The 18,978-nt window shown below is 49.3% G+C and overlaps 1 protein-coding gene across 3 annotated transcripts in view; it reads left to right on the forward strand.

The window, feature by feature from the left end:
• Positions 1-18,978, forward strand: part of LOC308661157 (uncharacterized protein) — a 55,214-nt gene that overhangs the window by 16,383 nt on the left and 19,853 nt on the right. For all 3 annotated transcript variants that reach the window (XR_014024901.1, XM_081315966.1, XM_081315967.1), the window contains exons 4-6: positions 1,097-1,179; positions 2,355-2,448; positions 5,827-5,934. Coding sequence is in view for 2 of the 3 variants with exons in the window: in XM_081315966.1 (XP_081172092.1) it covers positions 1,097-1,179; positions 2,355-2,448; positions 5,827-5,934 (285 nt within the window). In the remaining variant the exon portion in view is untranslated. The remainder of the gene's footprint in view (positions 1-1,096; positions 1,180-2,354; positions 2,449-5,826; positions 5,935-18,978) is intronic.

Raw genomic sequence — 18,978 nt, forward strand, 5'->3', positions numbered from 1 at the left:
GCGCACCTCTCCATAGGTTTGGAGAGGTGCGCGCGCACCTCCGCTCGTTCGGAGAGGTGCGCGCGCACCTCTCGGAACGGGCAGTGGCGCCGCTTGTTGGGAAAGCTGCCGCGGCCCGTTTGCAGACCTGCCGCCTTCCTCCGAAGGCGGTAGCTCTGCAAATGGGCCGTCGCCGTCGCGCAACCGGGAACCGGTTCCATCACACATAAAAAAAATGGCAACCGCACGTGTCCGCGCATGCGCAAGAAAAAAACGTTTTGCGCATGTGCGTGCATGGACGCACGCACGCGGCTCCCACTTTTTTTTAATGTGTGATGGAACCGGTTCCCAGTGGCTCTTTTCCTTTTTCAGGTTGCCGACCCCTGTCATAGTGGGAGTGGCTGTTGGTTGATTTATGCTCAGACCACAAACCGGTTGGGCATAAAACAGGTGCACACCACCTGACTTGAAAAGAAGATAACCCTGATGAACAAATCCATCGTGGTCTTTTTTTTTGTTCGAAAACGGGGGTGGGGGGGGGAATAGCTTGGCGATTGATGAACTTGCTAACCGAAAAGTATTGATCTGAGAAGTAGGGAACCTGGAGCCAACCCCACGGCGAAACAGGTGGCAAATGAATTTTAACAAATAAACAAAATGTAAGCTTAACGAGGGAGGAGGGATGCTAAGTTTGTAACTGCTATAAAAGAGATGGGAAGTCGCTACCTCGTTTCTGGTTTTTTGTTTTTTTTTACTGTTCTCTGAACTTTTTCTTCACTTTTTCTCCTACTGAATTCCCCCTGTGTATTACCATGTTTATCTTTTAGCTATAGTAGAATTTCTAATAAAAATTATGTGCTAATGAAGACAGCACTGATGAGCTAGGGCAGGGGTCGGCAACCTCGGCTCTTTTATGACTCGTGGACTTCAACTCCCAGAATTCCTGAGCCAGCTATGCTGGCTCAGGAATTCTGGGAGTTGAAGTCCACGAGTCATAAAAGAGCCGAGGTTGCCGACCCCTGAGCTAGGGAGTTTCATGTATTGCCGTTCTAAGATGGCGGCAAAAGCTAAATCGTGTGTATCCCTTTCTCAACTTCTGCATGTATGTGTTTCACAGCCAGTGACGTTACATCCACAAGGAACTCGGCCTTAGCCCAGACATCAGCTGGACTGGAAATGGCTGGGACTGGAACCGCTGAGGTGTGTAGACTCTCCGTATGGATTTGACCAACTGCCCTACCAACTGACTAGGGGGGGGAAAAAGTTGGACTTTTGGCTGAAAATGGGGGGAAAAAAGGAATGGGTGATTGATGGATTTCCTAATTAATGAGAATTATTAATAATGTTGATAATGAGAAGGTAATCTAGAGTAGTTTTAAAACAGAGGTGGGGAACGACGCCTCTTTTATGACTCATGGACTTCAACTCCCGGAATTCCTGAGCTGGCTGGCTCAGGAATTCTGGGAGTTGAAGTCCACGAGTCAGAAAAGGGCCATCGTTCTCCACCTCTGCCTTAAAACAAAGCCAGATGAAATGGAGGTGCTCACGATGGCGAGTCACCATTGCAGAGTGGGTTTAGGTCTTCCGAACCAGGTTACCCTCTTCGAAATGAAGTTGGGTAGCACGTTTGGAAGAAGAAGCTTCTGAACTCGAGATTTCTCTTGTCTCCCAGCCCGAAACAATGACCAAAAAGCATCACTTGTCCATTTTGGTCGCTACGCCAGCTGCGTCTCTTTCCAAAAGAAAATTGATCTTAAAATCACATTGGCATGCTCTGCTAAAACTCATTAGAGCAGACATGTCAAACACAAGGCCCGGGGGCCGGATCCGGCCTGCGAAGTGGTTTCATGCGGCCCGCGAAGCCATCCTGGAAACAGTGAGGGAACGGCCCCCACTGCCTTGGCCCTGGCCCAGAGACCCTCCTTCTGCCAGAGACCCTCAGATCTGTCCCACTCCTGCCCAGGCCCCCATAGGCACCCTTGATGCGAATGATGTAGAGCTGGCCACACCCACCCAGTAGGCCACACCCGCTCTAGCCACGCCCACCCAGTAGGCCACACCCACCCGCCCCCCTGAGGGCAATTGCAATGCTGATGCGGCCCTCAATGAAATTGAGTTGGACACCCCTGCATTAGAGCATAAAGTTCCATTTGGTATACAATCTGGCAGCCAAGTTGATCTCTCTTTTTTTTTTAAAGGCCATGTTAAACTGATCCTCGAAGTATTAACATACTGACTCTGCTTCTGGGTGAAATGGAAATCGCACTCTTAACTGTCAGTTCCATGTTAATTAGAAGGCAAAATCCTGTGCCAGATGCGCCTTTGAAGAAAAGCGTGAGAGATAGTACTGAACCTGGTCTTCCTCCCTCTTTCAGGAGCCTGTACGTATGAAGGATGAGTTAGGTCTTGAACAGAAGCCCATACACTGGGAAGTCATGCAAGAGAGGGCCAGCACCTCCAGTGCTTTGGGTGAGTATCAACTTTGCTTTCCAAGAGTTCACACAACCAACAGCAGGTAAAAATTCTGGAACGGCTGCATGCATTGAAAAGGTCAAGTCCAATCCCTGTCCCAACAGACTGAACCAAGCCAGCTCCTCACAGAGTGATTGGCAGCCTTAATCTCCCTTTGACCTTTTTTAGTGGCTCAGTTTGACATGTTTTAGCCAGCCAAGAGTCACGAGTCTTGGGCTAGAGGTGAAGGGACAGAGAGAGGGAAAAGTGAGAGAGAGAGAGAGAGAGAGAGAGAGAGAGAGAGAGAGAGAGAGAGAGAGAGAAAGTGAGTTTGGAACCAGAGGGAATTGACATTGCTTCCAAAGACTCCTCAGCTTTTGGGAATCTGAAAGAGGTCGGCACTCTCTGCCTTCAGGGGATCCATGAATTGCGTAATTGCTTTTCAGTTCAATATCGAAAAGACAGGACAGGTGAGGGATTACGTGCTAAATTAGGAGACACTCAGACCACCAGTTTCTTAATGAGTTGCCCAGAAATGGAATGGAGAACTGATAGTCCAAGGTGGTCGAGGTGGCCTTAAGCCGGTGTTTCTCAACCTCAGCGACTTTTTAAGAAGCGTGGACTTCAACTCCCAGAATTCTCCAGCCAGCAATGCATTCAAACCATATTCACTAGGGCCGACTTGCCGCAGCCAACTCACCGCGACCCAACTCGGGGACAGCTCGCAATGGGACAAAAGAGTTAACACTAACGTCGAAGAAATGGTGGAATAGAATCATTGAAGAAAGGGGGGTGGCAAAGGAGGGACAAAATGGAAGTGTGAATGACAGAAATTAAAATAGTTTTAAAAGTTATTTAAAATGATAGGCAGGCTCCATTATGGTTGTAAGTCAAGGACTCACCTGTGTGCTGTTTCTATATGTGAAGGCTCTGATCAGCTGGTGCCATCAAAGCTGTTGCCAGCTTGGAATGTGGGGCATTCTGGTTTCAAAGCATCTTGACAATATTGTTTTTAATAATGATTGTTGTCCCATTATTGACGTTAATTCCAGAGTCAGTTCTCTTGTATCCTAAAGAGTTAGAGGAGCGTTATTGTCAACAGCCAGCTCGAGAATCCAAATAAAACTCCAGGTTCATTTCGTTTTCTGAAAAGCTTACTGTTTATCGAATACATAGCTTGGTTATGTCGAAGTAAAACTAGCTTTGAGGTTCCAACACCAATTTGTAGAATAGTTTTATCAGCCAAATCCCCAACATCTTACATCAGACATGTCAAACACAAGGCCCGCGGGCCACAAACGGCCCGCCACATGATTGAATCCGGCCCGCACAACACTCCCAGAAATTACAAAGGTCCGGCCCCCACCACCTTGGTGCCGGCCCGGCTGAGCACTTGCTCAGTAGGAGGCAAGTGCAGTTGGCTGGTGGAACCCAGCACCATTTGCATCTCATTAGTCTCCTGCGGCTCCAAAAAAAAAAGTGGAGTAGGAGGTAAGAGGGAGTGAGGTGGGACGCGGGGGGGGGGGAGGACGAGCAACACCCAGCCGGTGAGGGGGAGAGATGCCCAGGCAGGAAGGCAGACATGAGGTAGCCGGAGAAAGAGGCACAGATGGCTCCTCTGCAGGGCTTCTTTCGTACACAGGCTCCTTTGCCGGGCGCTGCTGAGAGTGAGCAGAGGCGCCCGACCCGGATCCTGCAAGGCCCGGCTGAGATGCGCCCCCAGCAGTGGAGCCGCTCCGGTTTCTCTGCCAGGCTTCTTTCACACACGGGCTCCTCTGCCGGGCTTCTTTCGCGTGCGAGCTACTTTGCCGGGCGCTGCTGAGGGCGAGCAGAGGCGCCCGGCCCGGATCCTGCAAGGCCCGGCCGAAATGCGCCCCCAGCAGCACCAAGCAAAGTAGTTCGCACGCGAAACAAGCCCAGCAGAGGAGCCCGTGTGTGAAAGAAGCCCGGCAGAGGAGCCAGAGCGGCTCCACTGCTGGGGGCGCATCTTGGCTGGGCCTTGCAGGATCCGGGCCAGGCACCTCTGCTCATCCTCAGCAGCTCCCGGCAAAGTAGTTCGCACGCGAAACAAGCCCAGCAGAGGAGCCAGAGCAGCGAGCAGAGGCGCCCGGCCCGGATCCTGAAAGGCCCGGCCGAGACGCGCCCCCAGCAGCGTCAGGCAAAGTAGCTCGCACACGAAACAGGCCCGGCAGAGGAGCCTGTGCATGAAAGAAGCCCGGCAGAGGAGCTGGAGCGGCTCCGCTGCTGGGGGCGCATCTCGGCCAGGCCTTGCAGGATACGGGCCGGGCGCCTCTGCTTGCCGCTCCGGCTCCTCTGCCGGGCTTCTTTCACGTGCGAGCTACTTTGCCTGAGGCTGCTGGGGGTGCGTCTCGGCCGGGGCCTTGCAGGATCCAGGCCGGGCGTCTTTGCTCGCCGCTCCGGCTCCTCTGCCGGGCTTGTTTCACGTGCGAGCTACTTTGCCGGCCGCTGCTGAGGGAAGATCTCTGGAGAGGAGCATAAGGTGGCAGGGACGCTGCATGAGGGAAGGCTGCTCCAACAAGCCAGCATCCTTACCACGCGTGAGTGGAAATGGGGAATCCCTTTCAAGAAGGGCCAGCCTCCCTCATGCAGGACTGGGAAGTGCTGCTCCCTGCCTCCTCTTGCTCTCCAGAGATCTGTCAAGGCAGAAGAAGGAACACACACACACACTCTCTCTCTCTCCAAGCTTGGAGACTAGGAAGCTATCTACATCTGAGCTAACAAACTACCAATCATGCCTGGGCTTGGGAAGAAGGCCCTTTCCATCCTCTGCACATGCTTGGCTGCAGATGTTTGGGGAGGTGAAGAGCTTGTGGGGCAATGAGATGTCCCCACATCAAATTAGCTGGTGCAACTTGTTCTCTCCTGACCCAGGCATTTCGAGTAAGCTGCGCTGAGTGAGCAGCATTGAGCTGGTCACGCCCACCTGGCCACGCCCACCCGGCCCCCTCAGGGCAACCATAACGCTGATGTGGCCCTCAGTGAAATTGAGTTTGACACCCCTGTCTTACATAATCCATGTCAACACGTCCAGTTTGTTATGGGAACCGTCTGCTTCAAATCCACAGCCAATCTGGTGTCCTTGACAAGATTTCAAGCTCTCACGGTCTGCAGCTGAATTGAAGTTTCATTTTCCCATCTACCCACTTGAAAGTAATCTAAAGGCAAGATGAAACGCAGAGGCACATAGCTGCCAAAGTTGACGGTTATCTACTTGTGACTTTCTCAAGTACTGGAGTCTTTTAGGCCAGGAGTCCTGAAATCAGATTTCAGAGCTCCTGGCCTTCAGATGCGACGAGAATTCCCAGTTATACTGACTCCCCATCTGTTTGTTTTCTTTCTCCTCTTTTGTCTGTTCTTCATATATTTCCACCCAAGAGGGACTCCTGGTTCCTACACCTGAACTCAACTCTCAAACTGATCAACCACAAGCCACCTTCCAGGAAAGGCCTGAACACAGGGTCCCAATTCCTGATACCCTCTTTGGTAAGTTGTGTATGTGCGTGCACGTCTGGCTAACAACCACCCAGACTGGGGAAAATATCACTCAAGGTCTTGTTTTATGATCTCAAGCCAACATCTGTAGGTGCTACAAGCCATCTTCAGTCCAAATGTTGATGAGCAACCTGCAAACTCCCAACAACCACCCCCCCCCCACCCCCCAGGGCCAGACTCCATTTCCTGCTCATTAACCTTCTCTAAAATTCAGTAGTGGGATTCGGCGACATCCTTTCCTATCTGGATCATGTTGTCCCAAAAGTGCTTTTTCAAAAGGCAACGGGGCTTTCTTTGTTTTTACTTGAAGACGTTTCGCTTCTCATCCAAGAGAAACTGACCAAATGTTTGGAGGATGGAAGGGATTTATATTTATATTCCTTGCAGTCCTCTGGTCGTTAGCGTTCTTTCTGAGAGCCACTGAGGTTTAATCTGTGCCCTTAAGAGTTGCCTGCATCGTGCAGATCGGTGTGGCACCTTCTTGGATATTGCTGAAAGGACTGTGTTGTGTATAAATCTTTTGACCCTCCTCCACCATGCTGTCAGAGCTGAAGAAGCTTTCTTGAATTTATTTATTTATTTATTTATTTATTTATTTATTTTTCTATACCGCCCTATTCCCGAAGGACTCAGGGCGGTTTACAGGGCAATATTTAAAAGACAATATAAATTAAGATAAAAATAGAATTAAAAGAATTAAATTAATAATAGCCCAACAATAAAACAATGTTAAAACTTAAAACTAAAAACCTCCTCAGAATGAATGAATCTTTATTGTCAAAGTACAACTATGTATACATTGAGATTAGCTGAGCCTCCCTTTGTGCTCCCACCCCCCAACACACAGTGACAACAAACCCTCCATCTTACTACACCATGTGAACCAACTAGACCACACACCGGCCTCCCAAGTCAATTCTGCATAAAATTCACACAAGTTATTTCTCGTTCAAAAGCCTAACAGCCCACGGATAAAAGCTGTTCTTCAGCCTGTTGGTGTGGCTGGCTATACTCCTATATCTCCTACCCGATGGTAGGAGAGTAAAGAGATACCGTCCAGGGTGTGAGTCGTCCCTGAGAATTTTCCTCACTCTTCCAAGGCAATGAGCCCTGGCGAGGTCATCCAGTGGTGTCAGGGGACAGCCCACAATGTCTTGTGCTGTGCTCACCACCTTCTGTAATACTTTCCTATCCGCGGCTGTCAGACCAGCATACCAGACCACAATACCATAGGAGAGGACGCTCTCTATAGGAGACCGGTAAAATAATAATAATAATAATAATAATTTTATTTATATACCGCCCTTCTCCCGAAGGACTCAGGGCGGTGAACAGGGCAGACATATAAAAATACAAAAAATACAAAAGTTAAAAAAGAATTAAACATACGCCCAAGCTAAAAACAGTAAATACATATATTAAAAATGACAATAAAAACCCAACCCATCCCCCATCAGGCCAAGCCGGCTTGTTCAAATAAATGCGTCATTAGCCGTTGTTCTACCCTGTTCTTCCGCAAGACCCTGAGAAAGTGAAGCCTCTGTTGGGCCTTTCTAGCCACCTGGGTTGTGTTAACTTTCCAGGTCAGATCTTCACAGAGGTAGACTCCCAGAAATTTAAAGGAGGAAACTCTCTCCATGCAGTCCTCCCCGATGTAGAGTGGGGCAGGTTCCTCCTTTTTCCTCCGGAGGTCTAGCACCATCTCTTTCGTCTTTCTTGGATGGGAAGTGAAATGTCTTCAAGGAAAAACACAGAAAGTTCAATTAGTTCTTGGAAAAAAACCACCTTTGGGTTACCCTTTCCCGTGATTCTGAGGTAGAAAATAGATCACTGGTGTAAAGCCTAGAACAGGGGTCGGCAGCCTTAAACACTCAAAGAGCCACTTGGACCTAGGGGAAAAAAAAAACCACTGGGAGCCGCAAAATGTGCGCACGCACGCAAGGGGAAGAACTTGATTGAAGAGTTTAATTAAAAAGAAATAGAGGCTGCTGTGCATGAGGTCTCTCTTTCTCTCCCTCTCTCTCCCCCCCTTTTCTCTCTCTCTCCAATCTTCTGCTCACCTGGCAAGCTGGCTTCACGCTGTTCTCGGACAAGCTGACACACGTTCTTATTGGGCTGGCTCTCCTGCTCTGCTTTCTGTGGTGTTGCAGCAAAGGCAGGAGCCTCGCCCAATAAACATGTCAGCTTACACACACACACACACAGACAGAGAGAGAGAGAGAGGGGAAGCACAAGTGCCTCTCTCTTTCCCACTCTCTCCCCTCCCTCTCCAAACTGGGAGCCTCAGGAGAAAGCTGAAAGAGCCATGTGCGGCTCCAGAGCCACGGGTTGCCAACCCGTGACCTAGAATATAAGCTTCATATTCTTTATAAGCTGTAACTTCATATTCTTTATAAGCTGTAGGATTCAGAGAAGTCCCAGTCAGCTCAAAAGTGCAAAAAGATGAGGCAGAGCTAATAAATGTTCTTCCTAGGGGTATTCCCCAGCAATGCAAATTTAAAAAGTATAAAAAGTACAATGTACAGTCATGGCCGAAATTGTTGGCACCCCAGAAATTTTTCCAGAAAATCAAGTATTTCTCACAGAAAAGTATTGCAGGAACACGTGTTTTGCTATACACGGGTTTATTCCCTTTGTGTGTATTGGAACACAACAAAAAAGGGAGGGAAAAAAGCAAATTGGACATAATGTCAAACAGAACTCCAAAAATGGGCTGGACAAAATTCTTGGCACCCTTAACTTAATATTTGGTTGCAGACCCTTTGGAAAAAATAACTGAAATCAGTCGCTTCCTGTAACCATCAATAAGCTTCTTACACCTCTCACCCGGAATTTTGGACCACTCTTCCTTTGCAAACTGCTCCAGGTCTCTCTTATTGGAAGGGCGCCTTTTCCCAACAGCAATTTTAAGATCTCTCCACAGGTGTTCAATGGGATTCAGATCTGGACTCATTGCTGGCCACTTCAGAACTCTCCAGCGCTTTCTTGCCATCCATTTCTGGGTGCTTTTTGACGTATGTTTGGGGTCACTGTCCTGCTGGAAGACCCAAGATCTCAGACGCAAACCCAGCTTTCTGACACTGGGCTCTACAGTGCGACCCAAAATCCTTTGGTAATCCTCAGATTTCATGATGCCTTGCACACATTCAAGGCACCCAGTGCCAGAGGCAGCAAAACAACCCCAAAACATCATTGAACCTCCACCATATTTCACTGTAGGTACTGTGTTCTTTTCTTTGTAGGCCTCATTTCATTTTCGGTAAACAGTAGAATGATGTGCTTTACCAAAAAGCTCTATCTTGGTCTCATCTGTCCACAAGACGTTTTCCCAGAAGGATTTTGGCTTACTCAAGTACATTTTGGCAAACTGTAATCTTGCTTTTTTATGTCTCTGTGTCAGCAGTGGGGTCCTCCTGGGTCTCCTGCCATAGCGTTTCATTTCATTTAAATGTCGACGGATAGTTCGCGCTGACACTGATGCTCCCTGAGCCTGCAGGACAGCTTGCATTCCTTTGGAACTTGTTTGGGGCTGCTTATCCACCATCTGGACTATCCTGCGTTGCAACCTTTCATCAATTTTTCTCTTCCGTCAACGACCAGGGAGATTAGCTACAGTGCCATGGGTTGCAAGCTTCTTGATAATGTTGCGCACTGTGGACAAAGGCAAATCTAGATCTCTGGAGATGGACTTGTAACCTTGAGATTGTTGATATTTGTCCACAATTTTGGTTCTCGAGTCCTCAGACAGTTCTCTTCTCTTTCTGTTGTCCATGCTTAGTGTGGCACACACAGACACACAATGCAAAGACTAAGTGAACTTCTCTCCTTTTTATCTGCTTTCAGGTGTGATTTTTATATTGCCCACACCTGTTACTTGCCCCAGGTGAGTTTAAAGGAGCATCACATGCTTGAAACAATCTTATTTATCCACAATTTTGAAAGGGTGCCAATAATTTTGTCCAGCCCATTTTTGGAGTTTTGTTTGACATTATGTCCAATTTGCTTTTTTTTCCTCCCTTTTTTTGTTGTGTTCCAATACACACAAAGGGAATAAACCCGTGTATAGCAAAACACGTGTTCCTGCAATACTTTTCTGTGAGAAATACTTGATTTTCTGGAAAAATTTCTGGGGTGCCAACAATTTCGGCCATGACTGTATAAAATCAAGGTAGATCCCTGTGAATGAATGGCAGGATCCAATCTGGGTCGGTCACTGGGACCAGAGGTTTTGTAAGGACCTGCCTCATCTAAGCCTCCCAAGAAAGCAGAACTCTTGAAACAAGCATTGTCTGAAAAGGGACTTTTATTAGGGGCTAGTGACAGCAGGGAAAGCAAAGCAAGGTCTGAGGAAAAAACCGCAAAACAGGATGTTAAAAGCAATATTCAAAACTCCTCCCCGCAGGGTCCCAGCGTTCATTTAAATTCCAGCCAATGCACAAGTGGCATAGTGTTTTGGTATAACTGGTTTCGATGGCACGTTCTTCAAGGTCTCTCGCTTTCGTTTCCTTCTGGCTCTAAGCGCAAACCGTCTCCTACATAAGGACGATGCATTCCTTCTCCTGGGGGAAGGGCATAGTGGCAAGACAGTGCAAAGCACCTCCAAAGTGTCCCCCCTCCCAAGAGAATGGCAGGCCCCAAAGAAGGTTTACAAATTCAAGAGCAGTAGGAATAGGGGAAAACAATACATTTCTTTGGGGACCTGACAAACAGCCCCCCTAGAACAGGTGTCAAACTGCCGGCCCAAAAGCCGGATGCGTCATCCGGAAGCCGCGCCCACCCCATTGCCAGCAATGGGAAAACACTCCCGATAACGTTGCGCGATGTCACGTGACGTCGCAAGTTTGACATGTCTGCCCTAGAAGAATGACATATCCACCTGCAAAACACGAGAGGGAGGGAGAGGGGGAGAAAATATTAATCAGGCTTATCAGGAGACTTAGAGTGAAAACGCTTAAGTAACCTAGCAGCTGTAATATGTTCTTTGTATACCCACTCATTTTGAGAAGATGGAAGATTTCTTTCTCCAAGCTGCTAAGTATTGGTTGGAACCATGATGTTTACCGGCGTCTAAAATGTCCCAACTGTTGTTCACCCTCGACCAATATGGGTGTAGTGACTGGAGGTGCCAGAGGTCTAAGATTAAAAATAATCTCAGGTTTGAGTAAACTACAATGGAAAACAGGGTGGATTTGTCGTAGGTTCTTGGGGAGCTCTAATTCAACAGTTACTGGGTTGATGATGCGTTCAATAGGGAAAGGTTCAACAAACTTAGGACCCAATTTTTTAGAAGGGTGTAAAGTTCCGTGCGCCTTTGGCGTCTAGTCATGCCGGCCACATGACCACGGAGACGTCCTCGGACAAACGCTGGCTCTTCAGCTTTGAAACGGAGATGAGCACTGGCCCCTAGAGTCAGAAACGACTAGCATTCATGTGCGGGGGAACCTTTACCTTACCTTTAAAGACTGCAAGTATTTAGTAGAGAGGTAGACTGTCTCCAACTTTAAAAGATTTCTGCTCCACCCTCTTTGTTGGCCTGAGCCTTATAGGCTTCTCTGGCCTCATCTAGTGCTTTTCGTACTACTGGCAAGGTATTTTGAAACTGTTTAATTCACTCTTGCAAAGAGGGAATGTCAGGGTCCTTAACAGGTAGTTCAAGTATGACCTTTGCCAACCTGGAAAGGGGTGTAACCAATACTCGAATGTACAGCATTATTATAAGCAAAAGGCAACAAATCTGCCCAGTTATCTTGTTGATATATGATAAAGCATCTAAGGCAGGGCTTTTCAACCAGTGGTACGGGTACACCTGTGGTACATTGGCACCTACCAGGTGGTACGCAACCATCCTAGAAAAGTGGTAGTGGGGAGGGGAATGAGCTGAACTGGTGGTAGCACCGCATAAGCCTGAGCGAGAGACGGTTGGAGCTGCAGGGCTGTCAGGGCTCAGCGGAAGCGCCAGGATCAGTGCCAGTTTCCAGCTGGAGCTCAGCGCTGATCCTGGTGCTTCTATTGAGCCCAGAAGAAGCGCCGATCAGCAGGAATCTTGCAGCATCTCCAGGGTCTTGTGATTTAAATTCAGATGCTTGGCAACTGATTCATATTTATGACGGTCACAGTGTCCCAGGGTCATGTGAAGTGACCAAAACCTGCTGCAACCACCAACCAAACACCCCTCCACCCCACCCCCGCTGCCAATCCTCAACAGAAATGAAAACCTCGGATAGGAGGGAGAGCGCCGCCAGTCGGACAGGCAGGTGTCTTGCTCGGCTGTGGCTTGGGGGGCACTTATTTCAGTGTCATTGTGACTTCAAACAGTCACTAAGCAAACTGTTGTAAGTCTAGGACTACCTGTACTTTTTTCCCCTTTTTTGTCATCAAGTTTTTGACCCCTTGCTAGGCGATTACTGATACTCGGATGTTGCCATATCCTAAAAGTGGTACAATGGGTGAAAAAGTTCAAAAGCCCTTATCTAAGATACTGTTCTGGAACTGAGTTCAGTCTCTCTGTCCCCCCATTCGTTTGAGGATGATGACTAGATGACAGCCCCTGACTACCATGTTTCCCTGAAAGTAAGGCCCAGTCCGACAGAAAGCTCTAGCTTGATTTTTTGGGGTGAGCCTAATATTAGCCCACCCACCCCAAAGGTAAGCCCTATTTTTGGGTAGGAGGGGTGAAGCTGCCCTGTACGCCTTGCACCTGCTTACCTTACTGGTAGGACCGCCAAAGGCCTCCCACGCCATTGCCATTGTTCGCAGCAGGACGGCACATGGTGCTTCAGGCTGGCCTGAAGCACCACACGGCGTCCTGCCATGAGCAATGACATGAAGAACCATGTGGCATCCTGCCACGAGCAATGGCAACAGCGTGGGAGGCCTGGCTGCAGCAGTTCTACCGGTCAGCTAAGCGGGGAGGCAGGCTGCATGCCCTTCCCGTGCCAAGTCAGCCCCTGCAGGCCCAGGGCGGCCATGGTGGGAGGCAGCCAGGCTGACTAAAGTGGCAGGTGGAGCGGCGGAGGCTCGGGGAGGAAGGGTGGTGAAGTGGGCGGGGTGCATGCCCTTCCTGTGCCAGGCCAGCCCCGCCCGTACAGCCCCTTACCTGACTTCCAGCCCTGTGCTACTTCATGATTCACCGCCGTGGTGTGCAGGGAAACAAAGTTTGAGGGGGGGAGGAGAAAGGTCAATCAATCAATTCCAACTTCTCATGGAAAAAAAAAAGATCTCACAAAGTTGGAATTGATTGACTTTTCTTTCCCCCACCCCCACAAACTTTTGTTTCCCTGTACGCGGTGGCGATGGATCATGAAGGATAAGTGGCACAGGGCTGGAAGTCAGGTAAGAAGATGCAGGGACTAGTCTGGCACAGGAAGGGCACGTGCTCCGCCCATTTCACCACTCTCCCTGCCTGAGCCTTCGTCGCTCAACCTCCCACCCCCACTTCAGCGCCCTTCCCCCCGCCACCCAGCACAGCCACCTCGGAGCTGCATGGGCTGGATTCGCACGGGAAAGGCACGGGCCTCACACACTTGCTTCACCATCCTCCCTCCCCAAACCTTCGCCACTCCACCTGCCGCTTTGGTCAGCCTGGCTGCTGCCCAGCACAGCCACTCTGAGGCTGCAGGGGCTGGCCTGGCACGGGGAAGGACATGCAGCCGGCCTGCCCACTTACCACGGCACAAGCCAGGCGGTGGTAAGGAACCGACATACCGGTACCGTGGGTCAGGAGGGAATCTGCTAGACCTCATGGCAGTGGCATTGGATGCGACGTGCGAGGCGGCAAGTGTCTGCAGCCGGCGGCAAACAGCTGCAGTGCTGCCCACCAAAACCGGCTGTTTGCCGCCTCGCGTATCGCCCCCAATGCCACTGCCACAAGGCCGTAGAACAAGCTAGTAAGGAACCAGTATACCAGTACCATGGGTCAGATCACTCTCCGAGCCTCTGGCACTCCACCTGCCACTTTGGTCGGCCTGGCTGCCCCCACCTCAGCGCCCTCTGTTCAGTCTCAGATAGCTTTTTGGAAATAAGGCCACACTTGGAATACTGCATCTAGTTTTGGTCACCATGATGTAAAAAAGATGTTGAGACTCTACAAAGAATACAGAGAAGAGCAACAAAGATGATCAGGGGACTGGAGGCTAAAACATACAAGGAACGGTTGCTGGAATTGGGTATGTCTAGTTTAATGAAGAGAAGGACGAGGGGGGACATGATAGCAGTGTTCCGACATCTCAGGGGCTGCCACAAAGAAGAGGGAGTCAAGCTATTCTCCAAAGTGCCCGAAGGCAGGACAAGAATCAATGGATGGAAACTAGTCAAGGAGAGAAGCAACCTAGAACTAAGGAGAAACTTCCTGACAGAACAACCTGCCTCCAGAAACGGTGAATTCTCCAACACAGGAAGTCTTTAAGAGGAGATTGGACAGCTATTGGTCTGAAATGGTATAGGTTTTCCTGCCTGAGCAAGGGGTTGGACTAGATGACCTCCAAGGTACCTTCCAACTTGATGATGATGATGTACATGATGATGATGTAATATAAGCATAGGGTTGCAGTTGGCTCTCTTTGTTCCTTTGGAGGAGAACTGCTCTCTCGGCTCCGTCACTAGCGTTGGCCTGAATAACAAAAGCCTTCTCTGGATCTGGGTGCTTCAATACTGGCTTCACAGAGAAAAGTCTCTTTAGTTTTTCAAACACGGCTTGACATTCCCCCATCCATTTCAGTGGCTGGCTGGTTTTTGGCTTATTCCCACCTTTGGTTTTTAACAAATTGGTGATGGGGGAGTACGATTTGAGCAAAAGAGAGAATAAGCTGCCGATAAAAGTTTGCAAAGCCAAAGAAACTCTGGAGTTGTTTTCTGGTGTGTGTGTGGGTGGGGGGGCTTGCGCTTTCTCTGGATCCATCTCCACCCCTTCGCTTGAGATGTGATAACCCAAATAATCAATGTGATCTTTGTGGAATTTGCATTTTGATAATTTGTCATACAGCTTGGCAGGGGGCAGTTTATTTAGGACCACTCTGATCAGTTTGACATGCTCTGTTTAGGTTTTGGTATAGATCAAGATATCGTCAAGATAAGCCAACAACCCCCCCCCCCCGGTACAGATGCTCATGCAGAACCTCGTTGATTAATTGCATGAAAACAGCCGGAGCCCCTTGTCATCCAAAAGGAAGCACCCTAAATTGAAAACAGCCCAGGGGGCAGTTAAAAGCGGTTTCCCATTCGTCCCCCTTCTTTATTCTTATTCGATAATAAGACTCCCGCAAGTCTAGTTTAGAGAAAAATTTCCCTTTTGACCCGTGTGCCAGCACGTCCCTTGTTAAAGGGAGTGGGTACATATTTTCCACGCATGCCGCGTTCAGACCTGTATAATCCATGCACAGACGAAGAGACCTATCTAACTTCTCCCTGAATAGCACAGGGGCGGCTACCCGGGGTCTTGTGGGCTGAATGAAGCCTCGCACGCGATTCTTGTCAATGAACTTGTGAAGTTCGTTCAACTCCCTAGGGCCCATGGAGTATAACTTTGCTTTGGGGAGCTTCACCCCTGGGACAATTTCAATGGCACGTCGGTGGGGCAGAAACTCATCCAATCTGTGTTCACTGAAACAATTGTCATTTGAATTAATTGCAACATAGCATGCATTTCCTCCTGGAAGATATTTGTCTTGTCTTGGAAGTATTACTCCTACAGATCTCTGATATTCCAGACTGGGGATTTTAGAAAAGAATATTGAGTATAGTTTCCTACAACTTTTGGTTGTATATTCAACCTCCATTTTCATCAAACCTACCAGTCTTAAGTTCCAAACCCCATAGTCTTATATAGTTCTTATCTTTCTCAACAATCCAAAATGTTCAACCGCTTAAAAACAGTAGTTCCCACCCGCCTAGAAAAATTGCCAAAAAGTTAAGGTTTTTCTTTCTCTGTCAGAACGTGCACAGTATTATTGTGTAAGATAACCCAGGAGTAAATACAGTAAACGGTGGTCTATATTAAATGGTGGTTTATGTTACACTATCTACAATATCATATACCAGGAACAATATACATACATGTGCTAATATAGCAGGATCCGACAAACCACAATTAAAGCAGGAAACGGAAGAGAGAGAACACGTTAGCAGAGCCTTCCCTTTATAACAGACATGTCAAACTCGCGACACCACATGACGTCACGCAACGTATTGCAGCTTTTTTTGCCATTGCCGGCAATGGGGTAGGTGTGGCTTCCCAATGACGCATCCGGCCCATGGGCCGGCAGTTTAACAGCCCTGCTTTATACAAAGGGTCTTAGAGAAACACAGACCCTGCTGAGTCATTCCCATCATTACATCTTACATTACATACACTGGTTAACTGTTAAATCATTACCTTGAGAAACCTGAGTATCACAGCTCAGTAAGTGTTTATAAACCAAGAGGATCAACAGTTTTTATAACAATTGTGTTTCTAATTCTGCAATAGATAGCCCAGTATATTTTCTTTCCTCTATTCCCAGCTGTTCTCTATTTAGCTCGGAGTCACTGAGGACCAAAGGAGCAAGGTATGCTCTGCTTCTGGGCCTCTTGCCAATTTCTGAGGCAGAACAGCTGTAGTTCTATACTCTGATCCACCACTAGATGTCAGTAGCTATTTATTTTTCAGCTTTTAGGACAAAAAAAATATTTTCTTACAGATTTCTCAATATTCTTTCAAATGAAAAATCATAACAATTTCCATAGTTTTCAGTTTTATCCAGGTTATAGCTTTGCTTTAATCCAGGGCTTTTCTTTTCTTTTTTTTTTCCTTCTGAAGGATTTTCTTTTTATTATTATTAAATTTTTTTATAAAAGTTACAATATAAACCCAGCCCACCCCACCCTTCCCCCTCCCCCTCCCTCGCTTCCCAGAGTTGAATACAGGGTTACAAATAAAATAAACATAATCTAACTAACATTAACCAACTATGTAAGTAACGCGGCGTCGCCTTCCTCCCCCCCTCCGCTCCTTCCCAGCTCACTTGCTGCCGGAAAACATGCTGCTTGGCAGCAGCCTGCAGGAGCCCTACCGAGGGCACGCAAAGAGCGCAGGCGCAGAGCGAGGCCCCGCCCTCCCCGGGGAGTCGTTGTGCAGCAACCAGATTGACTTTTTCTCATGCGGGATCCGTGTCGCCCTTCCCCCCCTCTTCTTACTTCAGAGGGGCGAGTGTCTTGCTCGTCTTCCTCCTCCGCCGCCCAGAAAATAGAGCAGGCCCTGGAGGAAGAGGGGGCCGCCCACTACTAGATAAGGCCTGGCCAGACGGAGGCTCCCGGCCGAGCCAGCGCGCTCCCCCTGCGGTTCCAAGGACAACTGTCACCAGCGATGGGGCCGATGCCTTGCAGCCACCGCTCCTGCCACAGGGCGGAGCACCAGCAGCCATGAGGCTGCACCAGCCCGGAGCGAGTGAATCAGGAGGCTGGCGGCCCCTTCGGCCATAACCGCCCCTTCCCCCCGCTTTGCCCTGCTCCGCTACACCTTCCCAGAGCGAGAAACCGAAAGAGACACCTCCCTTTGCACTGTGCTCACTCCCTGCTGAAAAGGTCCAGGTTTAGTTTGGATCTGAGGCCTGCCAAGGAGCCGATCGGCTTCATCAAATTCCTGCAGTGGATAAGTGAACGGTCTCAGTCGGAGACGCCCAGCCAGCAGGGCCTTGGCAGGCTACATAGCTCAGAGCCAGGGTGCCGCACAGGGCCTGCAGCTGGAGCGGGCTCCCTTGACCCCTCCCAAAGGGTCGAAAACAATGCAAATGAGGCAACCGTGGGGGAGGGGGTGTCACCGCCGTACACCTGGGAGCGCCAGTATCTTCTCCCCGCCACCACTGGCCAGCTGAGAGTCGCCAGCCCGGCCACAGCGCCGCTGAACAGCCGGGAGTGTCAGCATAGTATTGAGACCGCCAATCAGCTGGGAGCGCTGGCAGCCCGGCGTATCTCCGCCAATCAGCTGGGCTTTCCGGAGGCTAGAACTTCCACCTGTTGACCACTGTTCTCTACACCCGGCCTATTGCGGGTGTAGGCTCTGCGATTTCCCACTGCCCCCCCTGTGCCTGCGGGAGGATTGTGGGTGTTTTCGGGGGGGGTGTTGCAGCCAGTTCCTTCCCCCCTTGTCCCGAGCAGGATAGGGTGAACTTTCCTCCTGCTCGCTCTGCTTTTGCCCAGTTTAGCCCCTCCGCCTGCAATTTTCCCCCTATCTCCCACCCTTCCCTTCCCGTTGTTCTCCCCACACCTGCCCACCGGATTTATAAACACAGGCATGGCCTCTGGGCTGCAAAGTTTAATGCTTCGATTCCTTCTGGGAAACGTATTATGGCTTTTCCATACCCTAATCCTCCGGCAGTCTATTTTTGGGAGTTTTTCCTCTCCCCCCCCACCCCACCTTTGTCACATACCGTAGTTGTGCTGTGTTCGCCCCGCAAGCCACGCGCCTAAGCCATGTAATCTGTGGCGAGAGGTCCCGCGGTTCCAATGGGTCACTCTTAAATCCACTAAAAATTCTGCCTGAATCAGTTGGGGTTTCCACACACCCCCACACACACACCTCTTTCCCAGGAACACCAGATCCAAAGTGCCCGTTATGTTGGTAAAGGAATCCAGAGCGGTTTATAATAAGCAGTCTGGGACTAATAGCTGAAAATGGGATCTTTAGCGAAGGGGGGTGGTTTGCAAGGGAAAATGACTGTGTGGGGGTCTGATCCAGGGGGCTGTGGGGAATGAAATTGATATCTTCTCCGAAGAGGCTCCTTCCCCAGGGTGTTCAGTTGAATTCCAGCCAATCCACAGGTGGCATAGTGTTTTGGTAACTGGCTCCGTTGGCGTGCTCTTCAAGGTCTGTCTCGTTTTCATTCTCCAAGCGCAAACCATCTCCTAGATAAGGGTGATGCATTCCTTCTCCTGGGGGAAGGACATAGTGGCAAGACAGTGCAAAGCATCCCCCCCTCCCAACAGAATGGCAGGCCCCAAAGAAGGTTTACAAATTCAAGAGCAGTAGGAATAGGGAAAATAATACATTTCTTTGGGGGACCT

This window comes from Vipera berus (assembly GCF_964194415.1).
Source record: "Vipera berus genome assembly, chromosome: 2".
NCBI lineage: Eukaryota > Metazoa > Chordata > Lepidosauria > Squamata > Viperidae > Vipera > Vipera berus.